Source organism: Dendrobium catenatum, unplaced genomic scaffold, assembly GCF_001605985.2.
Source record: "Dendrobium catenatum unplaced genomic scaffold, ASM160598v2 fragScaff_scaffold_1656, whole genome shotgun sequence".
Classification (NCBI taxonomy): domain Eukaryota; kingdom Viridiplantae; phylum Streptophyta; class Magnoliopsida; order Asparagales; family Orchidaceae; genus Dendrobium; species Dendrobium catenatum.
In genome coordinates this window covers 1072119-1089147 of record NW_021320118.1, presented here as the reverse complement: position 1 = coordinate 1089147, position 17029 = coordinate 1072119, and the positions used below count along the sequence as shown (strand labels likewise).

The following is a 17029-nucleotide window of genomic DNA, read 5'->3' as shown; positions in this document are numbered from 1 at the left end:
CAAAGGACAAAGCATCGGTAACTGCATTCCCATATTTTATAGAACTTATATTGGCTCTATGGTCCGACTTGCTAAACAATATATGTTATGCATACAAACTTATAACGTCACTAATGATCCATAACTTTATCAAATATAATATTATATAATTTAACTGTTGAGACTCTCCCAAAATCCCATTTGTGGGAATTACTTCGACGTACATGTGTATATATAGTTACTGAACAAGACCGAAAAGATTAATAACGGCTTAAAATTAATATTTGATGTATGTTAGGGCCCAAGTTCAACCTATGGAATATTGTTTTAGTAGTTAATTTCTTTAATGTAAAATTTTGGAGGTGGGCATGTGCCCCCTAGGCCCCTCTTTCTCGGGGCAAATTATTACGTCTGGTCACCGGACGTCCGGACATCCAATTCAGACGCGCCATGTCACCCGAATACATTGAGTCCCGGTGCATTTTGGTGACATGACGCGTCTGAATTAGTGTCCAGACGAATCCGAACACCGGACGTAATAATTTGCCCTCTCTCGGCCACTGCTTAGGGCAACTCCAACCAAACATTATTCGGGCATTTATAGTGGCACGAGCATCCGAACCGTGTAGCATTCAGAAAGATATTTTTATGCTTTGAAGTGAATATTTATTTTTATGTTAAAAATAAAATTCCATTGAAGATAGAATTACTATTTGTTATATCCCTTACTATATTTCAGACTGAAAAATAAATTTTTGAGGTGGAGATGCCCTTACCCAACGATGATAGAAGAAAGATTCAAAATTTTCATAAGCTTGCAATAATCAAATCATTATCAAATAAAAAGCTTGAATTAAGGAAAAATTTTCCGTTCATAAATTTTAAATTAGCCAATATTAGATTAAAACAAAATACTCTTACACGCCTTCACAATTTCAAACGTTATCATCTAATAAAACTAAAAAAAGCAGAGGCTGAGAAATAGTAACAGAGGAACCATTTTCCACTCTTTCACTTCCGTATTACATCTCACAGGGCGCAAAAACCACACGCCACCTGCAATTTACAAATGCAAACCGTTTACAAATCAATGAAACAAATGGTAGAAGTCCTGATAACCGAAACAGGGGAACTACAGAGAAGAAACAGAGAACTAATCATAAATTAGGCTTTTCCTCTCTACAGAAAACCATCTCGGAGACATTAAAACACAGAACTTGCTCAAGCTTATCAGCTCAGCATGGAAGTAAGGGAACGAAAGACAACTTCTTCACAGGGGATTGTGAGGCCCATATCATGGTGAAAGCCGAACTCCTCCTCGGCCGCTCGCAACAGAGTTTGGAACTCAGGGTGAGTGAGAAAAGAAATAGGAACGATGAATCTGCTTCTTTTCTCACCCACATAAACTACAAAGTGTCCCTTTGGGACGTCAAGAGGCAACCCTTCCTCTTCCTCTCCTCCTCCCATCCCCTGCTTTCTCCCCAAGCTGGAACATCTCTTAAGAATCTGCTTCAAAACCGCCGCTTGAGGCAATCGGCCCGCCTTCTTCAAAGCCATCGGAAGAAGCGAAGAGTGGGAAATGAAAAGCAAGAAGAGAAGAGAAGAAGAAGAAGAAGAAGGCTTTGATGGATGGAGATGAAGGGAAGGGAAGGAAGGAGAAGGTATTTAAGCAGGAGGAGTGAGGAGTGGAGGGACAGAAGCATGTGGAGGTGATAGCACGGGTCGGTACGGGCAAAAGGACAATTTGGGGTAAAGGAAAGATGTCTTTGAGGGATTTGGTAAAGGGCAGAGGCGGACCTGTGGCTTAAGGGCTGGGTCTTCATTTTCCCTCCTCCTCTCTGATTTCAGCTTTCACTTTCGTAAGTTGAAATTTTGTTGGTGGTATTAGAATTTTTTATTGGAAAGTAGATTTCTCTTCATCTTCCCATTCTTTGGCTTTTTCGTTAGTGCAGCTGCTTTTTATTGGCTTTCTTTAGTTTTTATTTGGGAATATTTTTTTATTGTTTTACGAAGTAATTTTTTTTAAAAAAATATTTTTTAATTAAAAATTTTGTACTAAAAAATTGCTTTAAAAAACAATAAAAAAGATGTCTCAAATAGAACCTTAATTATGCGGATTTTCATCTTTTGTTTCATTCTGATGCAGATATCATTTTGTTTATAAAAAATAGGTTTACGGACAAGAGGTGGTGAGTGGATAGAGATAAGTATAAAAATCATTATTAACAATTAAATAGTATATCAAAAGAGGGCAAAGCATTAGATAAATAGATTGTATTTAAGTGTATTTCTCTTACACTCACTTAATCCATAGTCATGGCTCATGACTACAGCTATTATGTTTTTTTTTTTTTTTAAATGAGAAATGCTAAGTTGTCGTTTGTACAACATTTTATGGGTCACCTATTTTATAAGTACACTTATATACAAGTACATTAAATTTAGATATTCTAATAAAATTAAAACCGTTACACCAAAAGTTGTTGCAATATTTTGAATGTTTACCTTCATTTTTTAAAGAGGTTTCACAACCTCCTAAAATTAAATAATTGAAGTTCTTATTAACATCCTTAGCTTAGAATCATTCACCAGGAATATATGATGTTAGAATGGTCATACAAGTATAAGAGGCGACTCCCTCCATGTAACACTTCATCCTATCTAAGATTTTAAAGGTGCTTGCATGACGTTGCAATTTATATTGTATGACAATTAATTTTCATCTTCCGACTGCTAGATTGCCTTGATACCATTTATAACTTCCTAAACTCATAACTATTAAGATATTATCCTCTTTGTTCTAATGGGCTCATGATTTAGTGTCATTAGTGTAATTTTTCTGGAGGTCACTCATCCTAAGAGTGCTCTTATACCAGCATGTTTAACCTTAGAGTTTTGATATTCTAATTATTAAACAAAAAAATACATCGATGTTCAAGAGTTTAGCTTCACATTCTTAAGGTGTTCAAAAATCTCTACTTCCTCTTTGCCCAAGAGGGGGTGTTGCGCTTGTAATTGATACTCCCCATGACAATGAAGATGCTACCCCTACCAATCAAATCTTTGACAAGCTATATTCATGTGTAACCTGTGCTTGGCCTTACAAGATTGCATCAAAAATGTATGTTTGTATATAGTTCATCTAATAAGATAGTGGTCTTTAATTTTGTCTTCCTATATCCTCTATAGATCTATGCTTTTTGAGACATCTTTAATATATAATTGCTCTTAATGTGACAAATATTATGATACAATAATTCGGTTGTTGTAACTTTGTGGTGACCTTAAATTCAATCACCACATTGTTCTTATTAATACGACAATTTAGCTTGACCAACCTTATTGGATTTGTATCAGCGAGAGTAGAACTACCTCAACCACCTTTAGTCAATTAATTTAATAACCATGAATTCTAATCACTATTGACTTCTCCAATTAAGAAAAGGGATTGCCCCAACCTTCTTACATCTATTGGCTTAAGGTCATTGAATCCATATACTAGCATCATCATTTAGGAGAAGGATTGTCCCTACTATTTTTGATCACTAGTTCACTCTTAATCATGTAATTATCCCATTTAAGCATATAACTTGTCCCAATTACCTCAAATCACTTAATATCTCTCAATCATTCAATCTCCCTTCTTTTTAAGTTACATACCACATAAGTCAACATGTGATGAGTTTGGGTTGTTCAATACCCCCTTTTCATACGAGAGACAATATTGATCATCTTAATCACCAATAGTCTTTCAATTTCTTTTTCTTTTAGAAGAAAAAAATTAATGATTAGCTATATCACATGTCGATTTTGAGTAATTCAACATTGTTGTTTTCAAGAGGGTGACAATTTGAATCACATTCATCTGATTATCGATCTTGAGTTGTCTAGTCCTCCTTTTGAAAGAGGAATTATCTTGATCACTTTTCTTTACTATTTGTAATAATACTCTCAAATTTCATTCATCCCCATATTTCCGGGGAGGATTGTATTAGCATATATAACTGCCTTATGTATTTACCTTTATGTTATTACATTGCTGCCACCTGTCTGGCTATATATTACTCTCTACTGTACCCTGTTATTATATACAAGAATTATTACTTTGTCTTCTTCCTCTCTATTCCCTCTCTCGCTTTCTCTGTTTCTACTAGATCTTGTCATTTCTCTCTCAAATCTCTCATGGTATCAGAGCAGGCTTGAGGGAACAAGATTCCATGGAAAACACTCCTCCCTCCACCCCCTCCGATCAAACCACCGCCTCATCCTCCCTTATTCCTCAACCCCTCAAATTTCTTGTTTCTAACATCAAGAACCTTGCACCTCATTCCCTCACAATCGAGAACTACCCTATTTGGCGAGTTCAAATTCTTCAACAATTCACCGCAAATGGTTACGCCGGTCATCTCACCGGCACGGTCAGCCCTCCCGCCGATCCCACTACTACAGCTCACGCTCAATGGCTTCTTGTGGACAGCAACCTTCTCTCCGCCCTCTTCTCTACCGTTTCACAATCGATATTGCCGTACATCATCACTGCTACGACTGCTCATGAGGCGTGGACGGTTCTTGAACGCCGGCTCCAACCTACCAGCCGGTCCAGGGTAATGCAGCTCAAGAATGAGCTATACCGCATACAAATGAAGGATCTACCTATGCAACAGTATCTAACTCGCATCAAGTCCATCGTGGACAACATCTCGGCCTCCGGATCCCAAATAGATCCTGAAGATGTTATGCTGCACATCCTTAACGGGCTTCCACCGAACTTTAACTCCTTCAAATCCTTGATCCGCAACTCGCTACACCCTATTGATCTGGACACATTTTATTCGATGCTGTGCAACGAAGAAATACACCTACAACAAGAAATCAGTCAAGATCTCACTGCCAATGCCTCTACCGCTGCTCTTTACGCCGCCTCCAACCAGAATTCGCGCAACCGCAACAACAACTTCAAGCGCTATTCCAAGAACAAGACTCTGCCATCTCCCACCACCAACAACATATCTTCTTACAATAACAACAGCAGCAACACCTCCTCTGCTCCGAACTCCGCGAGACCAACCTGTCAAATTTGCGGCAAAACAGGTCACATCGCTCTAAACTGCTGGCACCGCTGCAATCTTAAATACGCCCCCACTGACACTCGCCAGCCGAGAGCTCTCCTTGTCACTCCGAACAACACACCAACTCAGGACTGGATTCTTGATACTGGCGCGTCAGCTCATCTCACGCCGGACGCCTCTCACCTTTACAACTCATCCGCATATCAAGGCTCGGACACCGTCTCCACCGCCAACGGATCCACACTCCCGATCCATAACAGCGGTCAGGGACTTCTCCCTCTCCCTGACTCCTCTCGTAAGCTTCGTCTTCACAACTTACTTCACGTACCAGATCTAACTCATAACCTCTTATCCGTGTCTAAACTCACTAAAGATAATTCAATTTCAATTTCCTTTGATGCTAATGGCTTTATTATGAAGGATCTTCGAGACCATCGTCCGTTACTTCTTGGTCACCTTCATAACGGTCTCTACAGACTCAGCTTCCCCCCGGACAATCATCACCCCGCTCTCACGACAACTACGACTACTCCCACACCGTGGCACTCGCGTCTCGGCCACCCCAGTCAAGAAGTGCTGTCTGTTCTTGCCAGACAGTTACCGGATTTAGCACCTGCAGCTCACTCTTTCTTATGCGACTCTTGTAATAAGGCAAAATGCCATAAGATTGTTTTTAATAAAAGTGTTTCGGTTAGTGCTAAACCTTTTGATTTAATTCACTCTGATCTCTGGGGCCCGACACCTCAACCATCTCTGAACGGGCACCGTTACTATATCATCTTTATAGATGATTATAGTCGGTACTCTTGGATTTTCTTTCTTCACTCTAAACATGAAGCACTTAATTCCTTTAAAAATTTTTTCAAGATGGCTCAAACCCAATTTAACACCACCCCTAAAATTCTCCGCTCCGATAGCGGCGGCGAGTATACTAGTCTCGCTTTCAAATCTTTTTTAACGGAACACGGGATTTCTCAACAACTCTCTTGCCCGCACACCCCGGAACAAAATGGTCTCTCAGAACGTAAGCATCGACACCTCCTTGATCACACCCGTGCGATGCTTTACGAATCTAGTCTCCCGCACAAATTCTGGGCGGAGGCCATCTCCTCTGCTCATTATCTCATCAACCTTCTACCTTCTAAAGCCATCTCAAATCAAATTCCTGCACAACGTCTATACGGCACTCTTCCAAACTACACTCATCTTCGCACCTTTGGTTGCCTGTGCTACCCATGGCTCCGTCCCTATGCCCCCGACAAATTCTCACCCCGATCACAATCGTGCGTCTTCATTGGTTACTCACCTCGTCACAAGGGCTACAAATGCTTTAATCCTCTCACCGGCAAAACTCACATCTCTCGACACGTCACCTTCTTTGAGCAGCAATTCCCCTATAAGAACAATTCTTACGCTGATCAGTCCCTCACCAACTCAACAAGCACTCACATACCGCCACCCCTCCTCCTACCCACTACTCAATTACCTTCTTCCACTGCTCAACGTTCTCAACCGTCTCGAGCACCAACTATTGACAATAACAATACACATCATCTCAACCCAATTTCCTTCGTCGAATCTCACGAATCTCCAACAGATCTGTCACCTCCCACTAACCAAATTCAAACCTCTCCCACTCTTCCCCAAGGTCATCCCATGCAGACCCGTTCAAAATCTGGCATCAGCAAACCCAAGCAGCTCTTCAATTTATTAGCTACTTCAAACATTGCGCCGACCCCGACCACCTACAAACAGGCTATGCAATCAGAACACTGGCGTCAAGCCATGACACAGGAATACGACGCCCTTCTTCAACAAGCTACTTGGTCTCTCGTTGCACTTCCTCCCAACAAACATGTTCTTGGGTGCAAATGGACCTTCAAAACAAAAATGCTACCCGACGGCAAGCTGGATCGCTACAAGGCCCGATTGGTGGCTCTCGGCTACGATCAGAAATTTGGCATTAATTACACGGAGACTTTTAGCCCTGTAGCCAAGATGCCCACCATCCGACTCCTGCTCACTCTTGCCCTTAATCGTCAGTGGCCAATGTACCAACTGGATATTTCCAATGCGTTTCTACATGGCGATCTCACGGAAGACATCTACATGCGGCAACCTCCCGGCTTCATAAATCCACAAAATCCAACCGCTGTCTGCAAATTGCACAAATCCCTCTACGGTCTCAAGCAAGCGCCGCGTCAATGGTTCCAAAAACTTACCAATTTTCTCCAAACTCTTGGATTCCATTTCAGCCGGGCCGACCCATCCCTGTTAATACACGACACAGGCCATACGCAACTGTTTATTCTAATCTATGTTGATGATTTTTTAGTTACAGGTAACGATCCCACAGCAATCCGCCGACTGCTTCACCAACTACAATCTCAATTCGCTTTAAAACAACTCGGGAACATTTCTCTCTTCCTAGGAATCCAGGTAATTCAATCCACCACCGGCTACTTTCTATCGCAAGAACACTATGCAACTAAGCTTCTCAATGATGCAGGCTACTCCTCCTGCAAGCCGGCACCGACACCTGCAATGCCCTCCTCCAAACAGAAATCTACAAACAACAATCTGTTCACTGACCCGATGCTGTACAGACGGCTAGCGGGTTCCCTCCAATATCTCTCCATCACGCGACCGGACATCGCCTTCGCAACAAACAATGTGTGCCAACACATGCAAAATCCCACCGAACAGCACTTCAAAGAGCTCAAGCGTCTACTCCGCTACATCAAGGGAACTCTATCCTATGGCTTACCGATCACAACCGGACCGCTTGAACTACATTCCTACTCCGACGCCGATTGGGCGTCTGACTCTTCTGACCGAAAATCCATTTCGGGATTTTGTACTTTTCTCGGTCCCAATTTAATCTCCTGGACAGTCAAAAAGCAAGCTACGGTTGCCAAATCTTCAACTGAAGCAGAATATAGGTCGCTGTCCGCAGCAACCTCGGATGTTATCTGGCTTAGGCGTCTGGCAGCCGAACTCAAACTTCCGCAAACTTTGCCAACGACCATTCACTGCGACAACACCTCTGCCATCGCCATAGCAAAGAACCCGGTCTTCCATGCAAGGACGAAGCACATTGAAATCGACTATCACTTCATTCGCCAACAGATACATCTTTAATATATAATTGCTCTCAATGTGACAAATATTATGATACAAAAATTAGGTTGTTGTAACTTTGTGGTGACCTTAAATTCAATCACCACATTGTTCTTATTAATACGACAATTTAGCTTGACCAACCCTATTGGATTTGTATCAGCGAGAGTAGAACTACCTCAACCACCTTTAGTCAATTAATCTAATAACCATGAATTCTAATCACTATTGACTTCTCCAATTAAGAAAAGGGAATGCCCCAACCTTCTTACATCTATTGGCTTAAGGTCATTGAATCCATATGCTATCATCATCATTTAGGAGAAGTATTGTCCCTACTACTTTTGATCACTAGTCGACTCTTAATCATGTAATTATCCCATTTAAGCATATAACTTGTCCCAATTACCTCAAATCACTTAATAACTCTCAATCATTCCAATCTCCCTTCTTTTTAAGTTACATACCACATAAGTCAACATGTGAGGAGTTTGAATTGTTCAACCCCCCCTTTTCATACGAGAGACAATCTTGATCATCTTAATCACCTAGAGTCTTTCAATTTCTTTTTCTTTTAGAAGAAAAAAATTAATGATTAGCTATATCACCTATCGATTTTGAGTAATTCAACATTGTTGTTTCAAGAGGGTGACAATTCAAATAGCATTCATCTGATTATCGACCTTGAGTTGTCTATCCCTCCTTTTGAAAGAAGAATTATCTTGATCACTTTTCTTTACTATTTATAATAATACTCTCAAATTTCATTCATCCCCATTTTTTCGGGGAGGATTGATCTATCATTCTTTAATGCCCTCAATGTTCTTCTTGGGTTGCTATGTACAACTATGTCTTCTCATTTTTTTGTGACAATACTTTGATATGTTCCACATTGTGGATATTGAGAGTAAAATAAAAAAAATATATCTAGTGATGTGGAGACGGCCTCCGCCTTTTTTTCAAAAAAAAAAGCAACATTTTTAAAGAACATAAGGAAAAGAAGAAATATTTTCCTCTAATCTCATCATCTTTAGTGGCCTTCGTCCTATTCTTACACCAACTCATCATCCTCTTCAAGTAGTGTCATAAATAGTTTCTTGAGAGGGCTAAACCTCTACTAATTTTTAGCAGTGCATTATTTGTCACCTCAAGCTCATGTCTTAATCAACTCCTAATTTTATCATATCATATCATCCATAATAATTATAACAAGTTAATTTACATATTTTATATTAACTTCTTCTCAGAATTTGAGAATTGATAACCTACTATAACTCAAAATTATTTTAAATAGAGAATATCCCGCAATATTTTTTATTTTAAAAGTTGTCATATAAAAAAACAATCATTTTGTCTCATTCTTTCATTTTTTAATTTTAATTTAACATACAATAAGATTATTAATTGTTCAAAGCTTTTGCTCGCAACAAAAAAAAACTCTTCTTTTTTAAAGTTAATTGATGTTATTTAAAAGGTAAATTCTAAAATAAAACAAAATTCAATATGATTCACCGTCTAATTTGAGAGAGATTATTCTCTGCGAAGTTCAGACGTGAAGAATAATCTGATCTATGATTGTATATATTATGCATATATTAATTTGATATATATTTTATATAAATATTTATACAATATATATACTTATATGTTCGAATAATTTTTTTATCGAGATTCTACACGGAATAATTTTTTCTAATTTTAAAGACGAATTCCTTAAAAATCTTAAGGAGAAGAGAAAAAAAAAAATCCAACCGACATAACAGTTCTTTTTAAAGAAGGAAATCTTGAAGGCCGTTTTCTATTGGAGTCCGTTCTGTTCTCCAAGGTACTCTCCCCCGTACGATTTCTCTCGCTCGGGAAACGTACAGAACGCCGGTACCATTGTTGAGGCATTTAATGCTTTCCATTTTCTGTGTTACGGAGCTCCTCTTTCGCTTAAACAATTGGAGAAAATGAAAGAATGGAGAGAGAATGCATGTGGCTTCTCTGTCGTAACTGTCTGCTATTATTCTATTGATCTTATTGCTTCAGACTTTATTATAGAAGGGAAATAAGAAATTTATCTCAACAGACTTTCTTCAATATCTTTAGTTTTTTTATTGAGGCTTTACAGTATGTTTCTGCTCTTCCCGCAGCTCATTTATAATAGCTTTTACCTATGACTTATTTTAGTCTGTTTATTGGAAGCTTAACTTATAAATTAAGAAATTTTAGATTAAAATTTATAAATATAATGTGTGTGAATCTGTCTTAATTAATTTAATTTTTTTTTTAAAATCTTTTACTATAAGTTAAGATATTTAAAATTTATAATTTATGTATGTGTAATATGAATGTTTGCTCAAAAAATATTTTCTCTTCTGGATTTCATCAGAGTACTATTTTGAGCTAATGCTACCTAAAACTCCGTTTGAGACAACTATCTTATTAATTGCTAAAGTTATTTTATAGAATAAAAATTTTTAATTCAAAATTTTTTTAAATTTAAAGCAGGAATAAAGCCGTCCCAAAAGAAGTCTAAATTATTCTTTATTCAAACATTTATTGGATTTTTTTTTTGGGAAAATTTGGGCGTAGCCCGTATATTAATAAAAAAGGATTACATGTAAAGTAAGAAGGACTAAAGCCATTAATGGCTGGCTTGAAGAAGCCCAAAAGAAGACAAAATTACATGTAAATGGCTAACAAAATGCCCTCAGAAATAAAATTCAAATTCAAAATAGACAGTAAATAACCCATAATAAGTGGCTTAGTGGACAAAAAAAGCAACAGAATCTCCCGGAGATCAGCAAGAAGGATGTAGAGACCAACAACAAATCCCACGATCCAGTAAGTCAAAGTATAATGCCCGTGAAAAAACTCCAACCAGAGTCAAAATTGCAGGCCAAAAATAACTCCCATGCCCATAGAACCTGGACTGATAAAAATGAATAAAAGAGACAGAACAGCAGATCATACACAACCCTGGTTGCCCATTGGAACCCATGGGCCATCCAAGGGATTGTGAGGGGAGTTTCATCATTGTCCAAGGAGGGCATATCTGCGATTGCACGGACCAGCAGCGAAAGCAGCGTGTAAAACATGATGAACCAGATTACAACCTGTCCAGAAATTCCATCGCATTTCTCCATTTCACAATTTTCTCAAACAAAGCTCTCTTGATACTTAACAGTAAAGAAGAATGGCATTGAAAATGATTACCAAAAATTCTATTGTTTCTCTCTTTCCAAATAAAATAAATCATAGAGGAAATAGCCAGTTTGTAAAAATTTATCACCTCCGAATTTCCTTTATACTTCCCATTAATCCAATCATACACCTGAAAAATGTTTGGCCTAAGCAGAACATTACACATCCCAGAAAAAAGTCCAGTCAGAATAGAGAATGAATAAGAGCATTCAAAAAATAGGTGAGAAACCGTTTCATCATAAGATGACAGAGGCTGCATATGCTTGGCACTATGATATTCCTTATTCGAAGCGCATCAGCAGTTTTGAGGCCCCCGGCATTAGCCAACCAAGCAAAAACATAAAATTTTAATGCATTTCTCTTATGCCATACCATATTATACCAGCTGCATTCAGGTATGTCCAAATAAAATTCCACCATATAGCTTTTAAAGTTGCTTTTCACCTTATCAAACCAAAGCAGACAGGGCCCCTCAACCGCAATGTCATTTATACCCGAAAAAACATCTCTTAAACTGGAAGAAAAAGTATTAGAAAATACCCACATAGATTCAGAAATGATACTGGATAGAGCTATGTCAGGAATATTTGCCAGGTTAACATTACCCAAAAAATCGCTAAGATTGCAGTTCTCAATCCAGTGATCCCATTTCAAAGAGATGGGGGCAGAGTTAGTGATTCTAAACTTGAAACACTGTTTAGCAACATTAGCCGTAAAACATATAGATTTTCAGAACCTTGAATCAGATCTCTTTTGGGCCCTTGTCAATTTGATTGCACCCAAATTACCAATAACTCACTTAAGGAACCCATGATGAGGCCATTTATTGGATTTTAAGATGGGAATTGGTACTATTGATGTTTGCCGATTTATGCATTAATTAGGAGGTGCAAGTACATCTATTTAAGAAATATTAAACTGTTAAATAAAAAAAAAATAATTAAGTGTTTAAAAAAAATTTCTCCTAAAAAAATTTGTGATACTTTCTATTTTTCTTAGTTTGGATGAAACAATGAGCTCAAAATAAATTTATTTAAAATTTTTAGAATGCAACATTTTTTTATCTATTTTTTATATATATATAAAAAAAAATCAACGAACGCATTTATTTGGACAAATAGCACCCTTAAAGTTTTATTTGAGCAAAATGCTTTGAAATATTTTCTGGTTTGTTCATTGGAATTATAAGTCTTTTCTATACTGGTTTGTATTTGCTAGGGGTGTCAATTTTTGACACGACCCGAAATCTGACTCGGAACTGACCCGGAAAAGCCTGGGTTCGGGTCGACCCGTTTGTGAAACGGGTTAGGTTCGGGTTCAATAAACTAACCCGTTTCAAATAACGGGCCGGGTTCGGGTTGACCCGGCAACCCGAAATTGACCAAAAAATTCTTTGCCCGTGTCTACTGCCCGCCCTGCCCGAAGATCGAGTGCCCTGCGCCCCTGCCCGAAGCGTCAGCTCGCGCGTGCGCGGGGGTCCCAAAGCTGTGCAAGTTCCGTCGTCCCGAACGGCTAGTCTCGCGCGTGCTAGGGGGCGTGCCTGCGCGGTGCAAGTCCTGAACGGAATAAACCCGAGCCCGAGGGCCGAACCGTCGAAGCACCGCGTGACTCGCGTCGACGCAGTCGAGTCGCGTCATTGGCTTCCTGCTCCGCCGCTGGCGCCTGAAGTCGGGATAGCCGGCTAGCTCGCTGCGGTGCCGCCTCACTGGAACTGGACGTAACGACGGGAGCTCGACGCGTTCCTTCATGTCGACTTTGAAAATCCGTGTCGGGCCGGGTTGACCCAAAACCGAAGCGGGTCGGGTTCGGGTCCGAAAACCTGACCCATTTTTTAAAAACGGGTTGGGTTCGGGTTGACCCGAATAGTGTCAGGTAAGTTCCAGATTCGACTCGAACCTGACCCGTTGACCCTAATTGACACCCCTAGTGCATGACACTAACATGTCATTTCCATAGAGAGACATTATGATAATAATTCATAATTTTAATTTTTAATTTAAATTAGCATTGCCATCAAGTCCTAAGTTTGCCTTTATTTATGCCTTGGGCATGCCTCAAGCATGATGAGGCATAATCCCCATGCACACAATGCATGACTCAAGCCTTTACTATACACCACATGCACATTAATGAGCTCATACTTACAACACATGTCACATCTACATTGAATATTGACAAGTACCTCCTTTAAAGATATTTTAAATTAAGATTTCAAAACTAAGGGACTGTTTGCCACTATTATAAATTTTTACAAAGTTGATTATAAAGTTATTGTGAAGAAAATAATTTTCTTAAAAACTATTATACAAATTACAAAGCAAAGTTCTAGCTCAAAATTTTATTTAAAGTTGTAGTCAAATAAGAATTGTGATTACAATTTATAAAGCAACGTAATAGAAAGCTGACTCAAACCAAAACTAAATAACACTTATAAAAAAGCGAGTATACTAATACATGCTATATAAGGAATATAATTAATTACGTCCACATGAATAAAAATTAAATTCTCTTACGGGTACTTTATTTGATGTAAAAATAACTACAATTAATTACTCCATATGGTCATATGGTGTTGGAGTGCTGATGTGATGCACGGGAGCATATGATGCACAAAACACAAGCTTGCGGATCACGGGAGGAATAACGATGTGTGCAGGTGCGCATGGTTTAGAATGCACGTGAGTAGTGGATTGGAAAGCACAATGGAGGTCGTTCTCAAGCGGGATTGGGCTCGGTTCAACGTGTTTGCTAATGGAGTTAGTGCAGGGAGCCGATTGAATTGCAACAAGCATGAGTTCTTGTGAATGGTTGGTTCTTAATTTGATCATAAAATTTGATCAATGTGGAGATTATAACGTATTGCCCCGTTTTACTTACGATGTATCCAAATTCGTATATATAGGATGTTTAGGCCTATTTAATTGTGCCCCTCTTGTATAAGAAATTCTTGTGCTTGCTCCTCTTTCTCTCTTCCCTTCCCTCTCTATCTCTCTCTTCCAAAAAAGCTCAAGAAGCGCTTCCTCTTCCTCATCAAGAAACGCAACAACAAATTTGCAATAAATCAAATTAAATAGTGAACAGGTGAATTTTTTTTTTTTGAAGGCTACAGTTTTCCTTCTCTTTGTTCAAAAGAATTTGATGGCAACAGTTAGAACTTCGAGGAAGTAAAGGATGAAGAGATGGAGATATTTAAATCTATTTCCCGAACTGAGCAATGTGCACATGAAGGCCATGTTCTCCTTATCCCAAATAGAGTTGTGCAAGAACAGGAGAAAGAGAAAGGACCCACCGAGATCATATCAAAGTGCCGTGATAAAGCAACCACTCCAGGACTGAAAGCTACCAATCGCTCCTAATTTTCTTAAAATACATCTACTCACAGTAGTTAATTTGACGAAGAAAGCCAAATTATATATGAGCTTACTGTCAGGTAGATGAACCATTCATAAGTGAGCTGATGATCTGGCAAGCAATAGATTATGAGCTGGAGAAGTTGGTGCATATTTATGACAAAGAAATGCCCTTCTCTTCAACCAAAGGGTGGAACAAATATGACAAGAAATGAAGAGATTGCGATACGCTGCAAAAAAAAAAAAAAAAAAAAAAAAAAAAAAAAAAAAAAAAGAGGGAGAGAGAAATCAGGAATCACACATGTATATATCTAACAAAAAAATAGAGTTACCGCAGCGCAAATTTCGGCTTATCCTGGCAGTTATAACCGCCAAAATTTTCTTTGCAGCGGTTCTAAAATCGCTGCATCCCCACCGTAATTGCAATGCGAAGCAACGACGTTCCACAGCGGTTTTAGGACCAGTGGGGTATATCTAAGGAAGTGCTGGATTTTGCAGCGGTTATAACTGATGCATTGTTTCAGATTTGCATCGGTTTTAATCGCAGCGAAAACTATATTTTGGCGACAGTTTTAAATCCGCTCCTAAGAAGCGCTGCGAAAAACCCTATTTTTTAGTAGTGGTACAGTCATTATAAGCTCTACATGAAAATATTAATGTTGTTGATTCTTTTTGATAGCTAGCTAGTACAAACTGGTGAGTCTTAGATGGTACTGCCTTCTCCGCTCGCAATAGAGCTTTGAAAAACTAAGGTTTCAAGCAGCTCTTTAAGTTTAGTTCGAGTAATTTATTTTCATCTCAATATATAAGGGTATAGAGGTAATTTATTCCAATATAGTTGCAGCACAGCAACTTGACAGTTATACTTCTCAAACAAAGTATACTATTTTCTATACAATAGTTTCAGAAAGTAGTTTTTTATACAACAATTTTATAACTTTTTTTACAGACAGATGCAACCGTCCCAAATGCACCCTTTAGAGTGAAATGGACTAAAAATATAAGGAACAGTATAGATGATTAGTCGGAAAATAGCAGTGTTTGGTCTTATAATGTGAAAATCATCAAATCATATACTATCATAGCTTATAAGTGAATTACTGGCATGCTTTGTTAGGTTTGTTGAATCTCAATGGCACTTTGAAACCAAACAATGTAAACGGTAATTACAAACCATTGGTAAGTCCTAAAAAGAGTGGGAACATAGTAGTGGGGAAAAGATGTGTAGTCTGCATCAGAAAGGAGAGCTGCACTTTTACATGTCGGTGTAAGATCTCAAAGAACTTGCCATGTGGTTCTGAAGTCTAAAAATGGCAGAATATTTCAATTTCTAATAAGAGGCAAGATGCAAAACAACAAAAGCTATCAGAGATATTTGTGTTTCAGGAGTGGTGACTTCAGTAGATCTCTTAGCATTTTAAAGCCCGAGAACATATTTAACCTCCAACTTTATTGAAGAATATTTTATTACAGAACTGAAACTCCATCTACAATGTGGAAGTCGTACCAACTTTCAATTTTTGTTAACTTATGGAACCATAAAAAACAAGTTTGCCAAGTTTATATCTATCTGTGTGCTCACAAATGACCCGTTTCAATGAGTTGTCGTGGTATAAAGAGAGAGTTATCTTCAGAATAAACCCAAGAACTATAAGGGAAAGCACCAACTGGTATATTCATGAATTGTTAGGTTTCTGGTAGTTTTCATCTTACCTAATTGATAACGAATGTGTAAACAAATGTACATGGAGAAAAGTAATGTCGTCAGATGCCAACAACGTTAGCATAGCAAATCTACATCAAATCCATTGAAGACATATGGGGACAACTATATAATTGAGTGAAGAACTAGGCTTTTCTAAAAGGTTTAAAACTTTTTTTGCTTTAGCCATAGTAGAGCTAACAAGACAAAAGGAGAAACTGGTGGTTAGAATATCTTCATCTATATATGATGAGATATTTGAAGGTAAATGTTCAGTGAAATTATTATATGTACTTGTTAAAAGCCAGCTGCCATAATATATACTAATATATGCCCATGTAGGTACTACACAAAAATCTAACAGGTCCTCTAAGGAGACTCGATCTAAATGGTCACATCCTTTGAGATGAGCACTCATAATGAAGAAAAGAAGTGGGTTAGTTTGCACCATCTCACAAAAATATAGTACTCTCCCATCTACACAGACATCTAATAGGTCCTCGATGGAGACTCAGACTGTATGATCATATCCCTCAAAAGGAACAATTAGGGGTGTCAATATTTGACACGACACGAAAATCCGATACGACCACGCTAGGCAGCCCGGGCGACCCCGCCCC

General features: G+C 38.4%; 1 protein-coding gene across 1 annotated transcript; it reads right to left on the bottom strand.

Moving 5' to 3' along the window:
* Positions 1-850: 850 nt before the first annotated feature.
* LOC110106796 (auxin-responsive protein SAUR50) lies at positions 851-1656 on the bottom strand. Its single transcript, XM_020836811.2, has one exon. It carries the CDS (start codon positions 1534-1536, stop codon positions 1210-1212), a length of 327 nt encoding a protein of 108 aa, XP_020692470.1. The 5' UTR covers positions 1537-1656; the 3' UTR covers positions 851-1209.
* Between the last annotated feature and the right edge of the window lie 15373 nt (positions 1657-17029).

Bases quoted from the DNA above. Each gene is read 5' to 3' on its own strand.
- LOC110106796 (XM_020836811.2), bottom strand. From the start codon at position 1,536: ATGGCTTTGAAGAAGGCGGGCCGATTGCCTCAAGCGGCGGTTTTGAAG.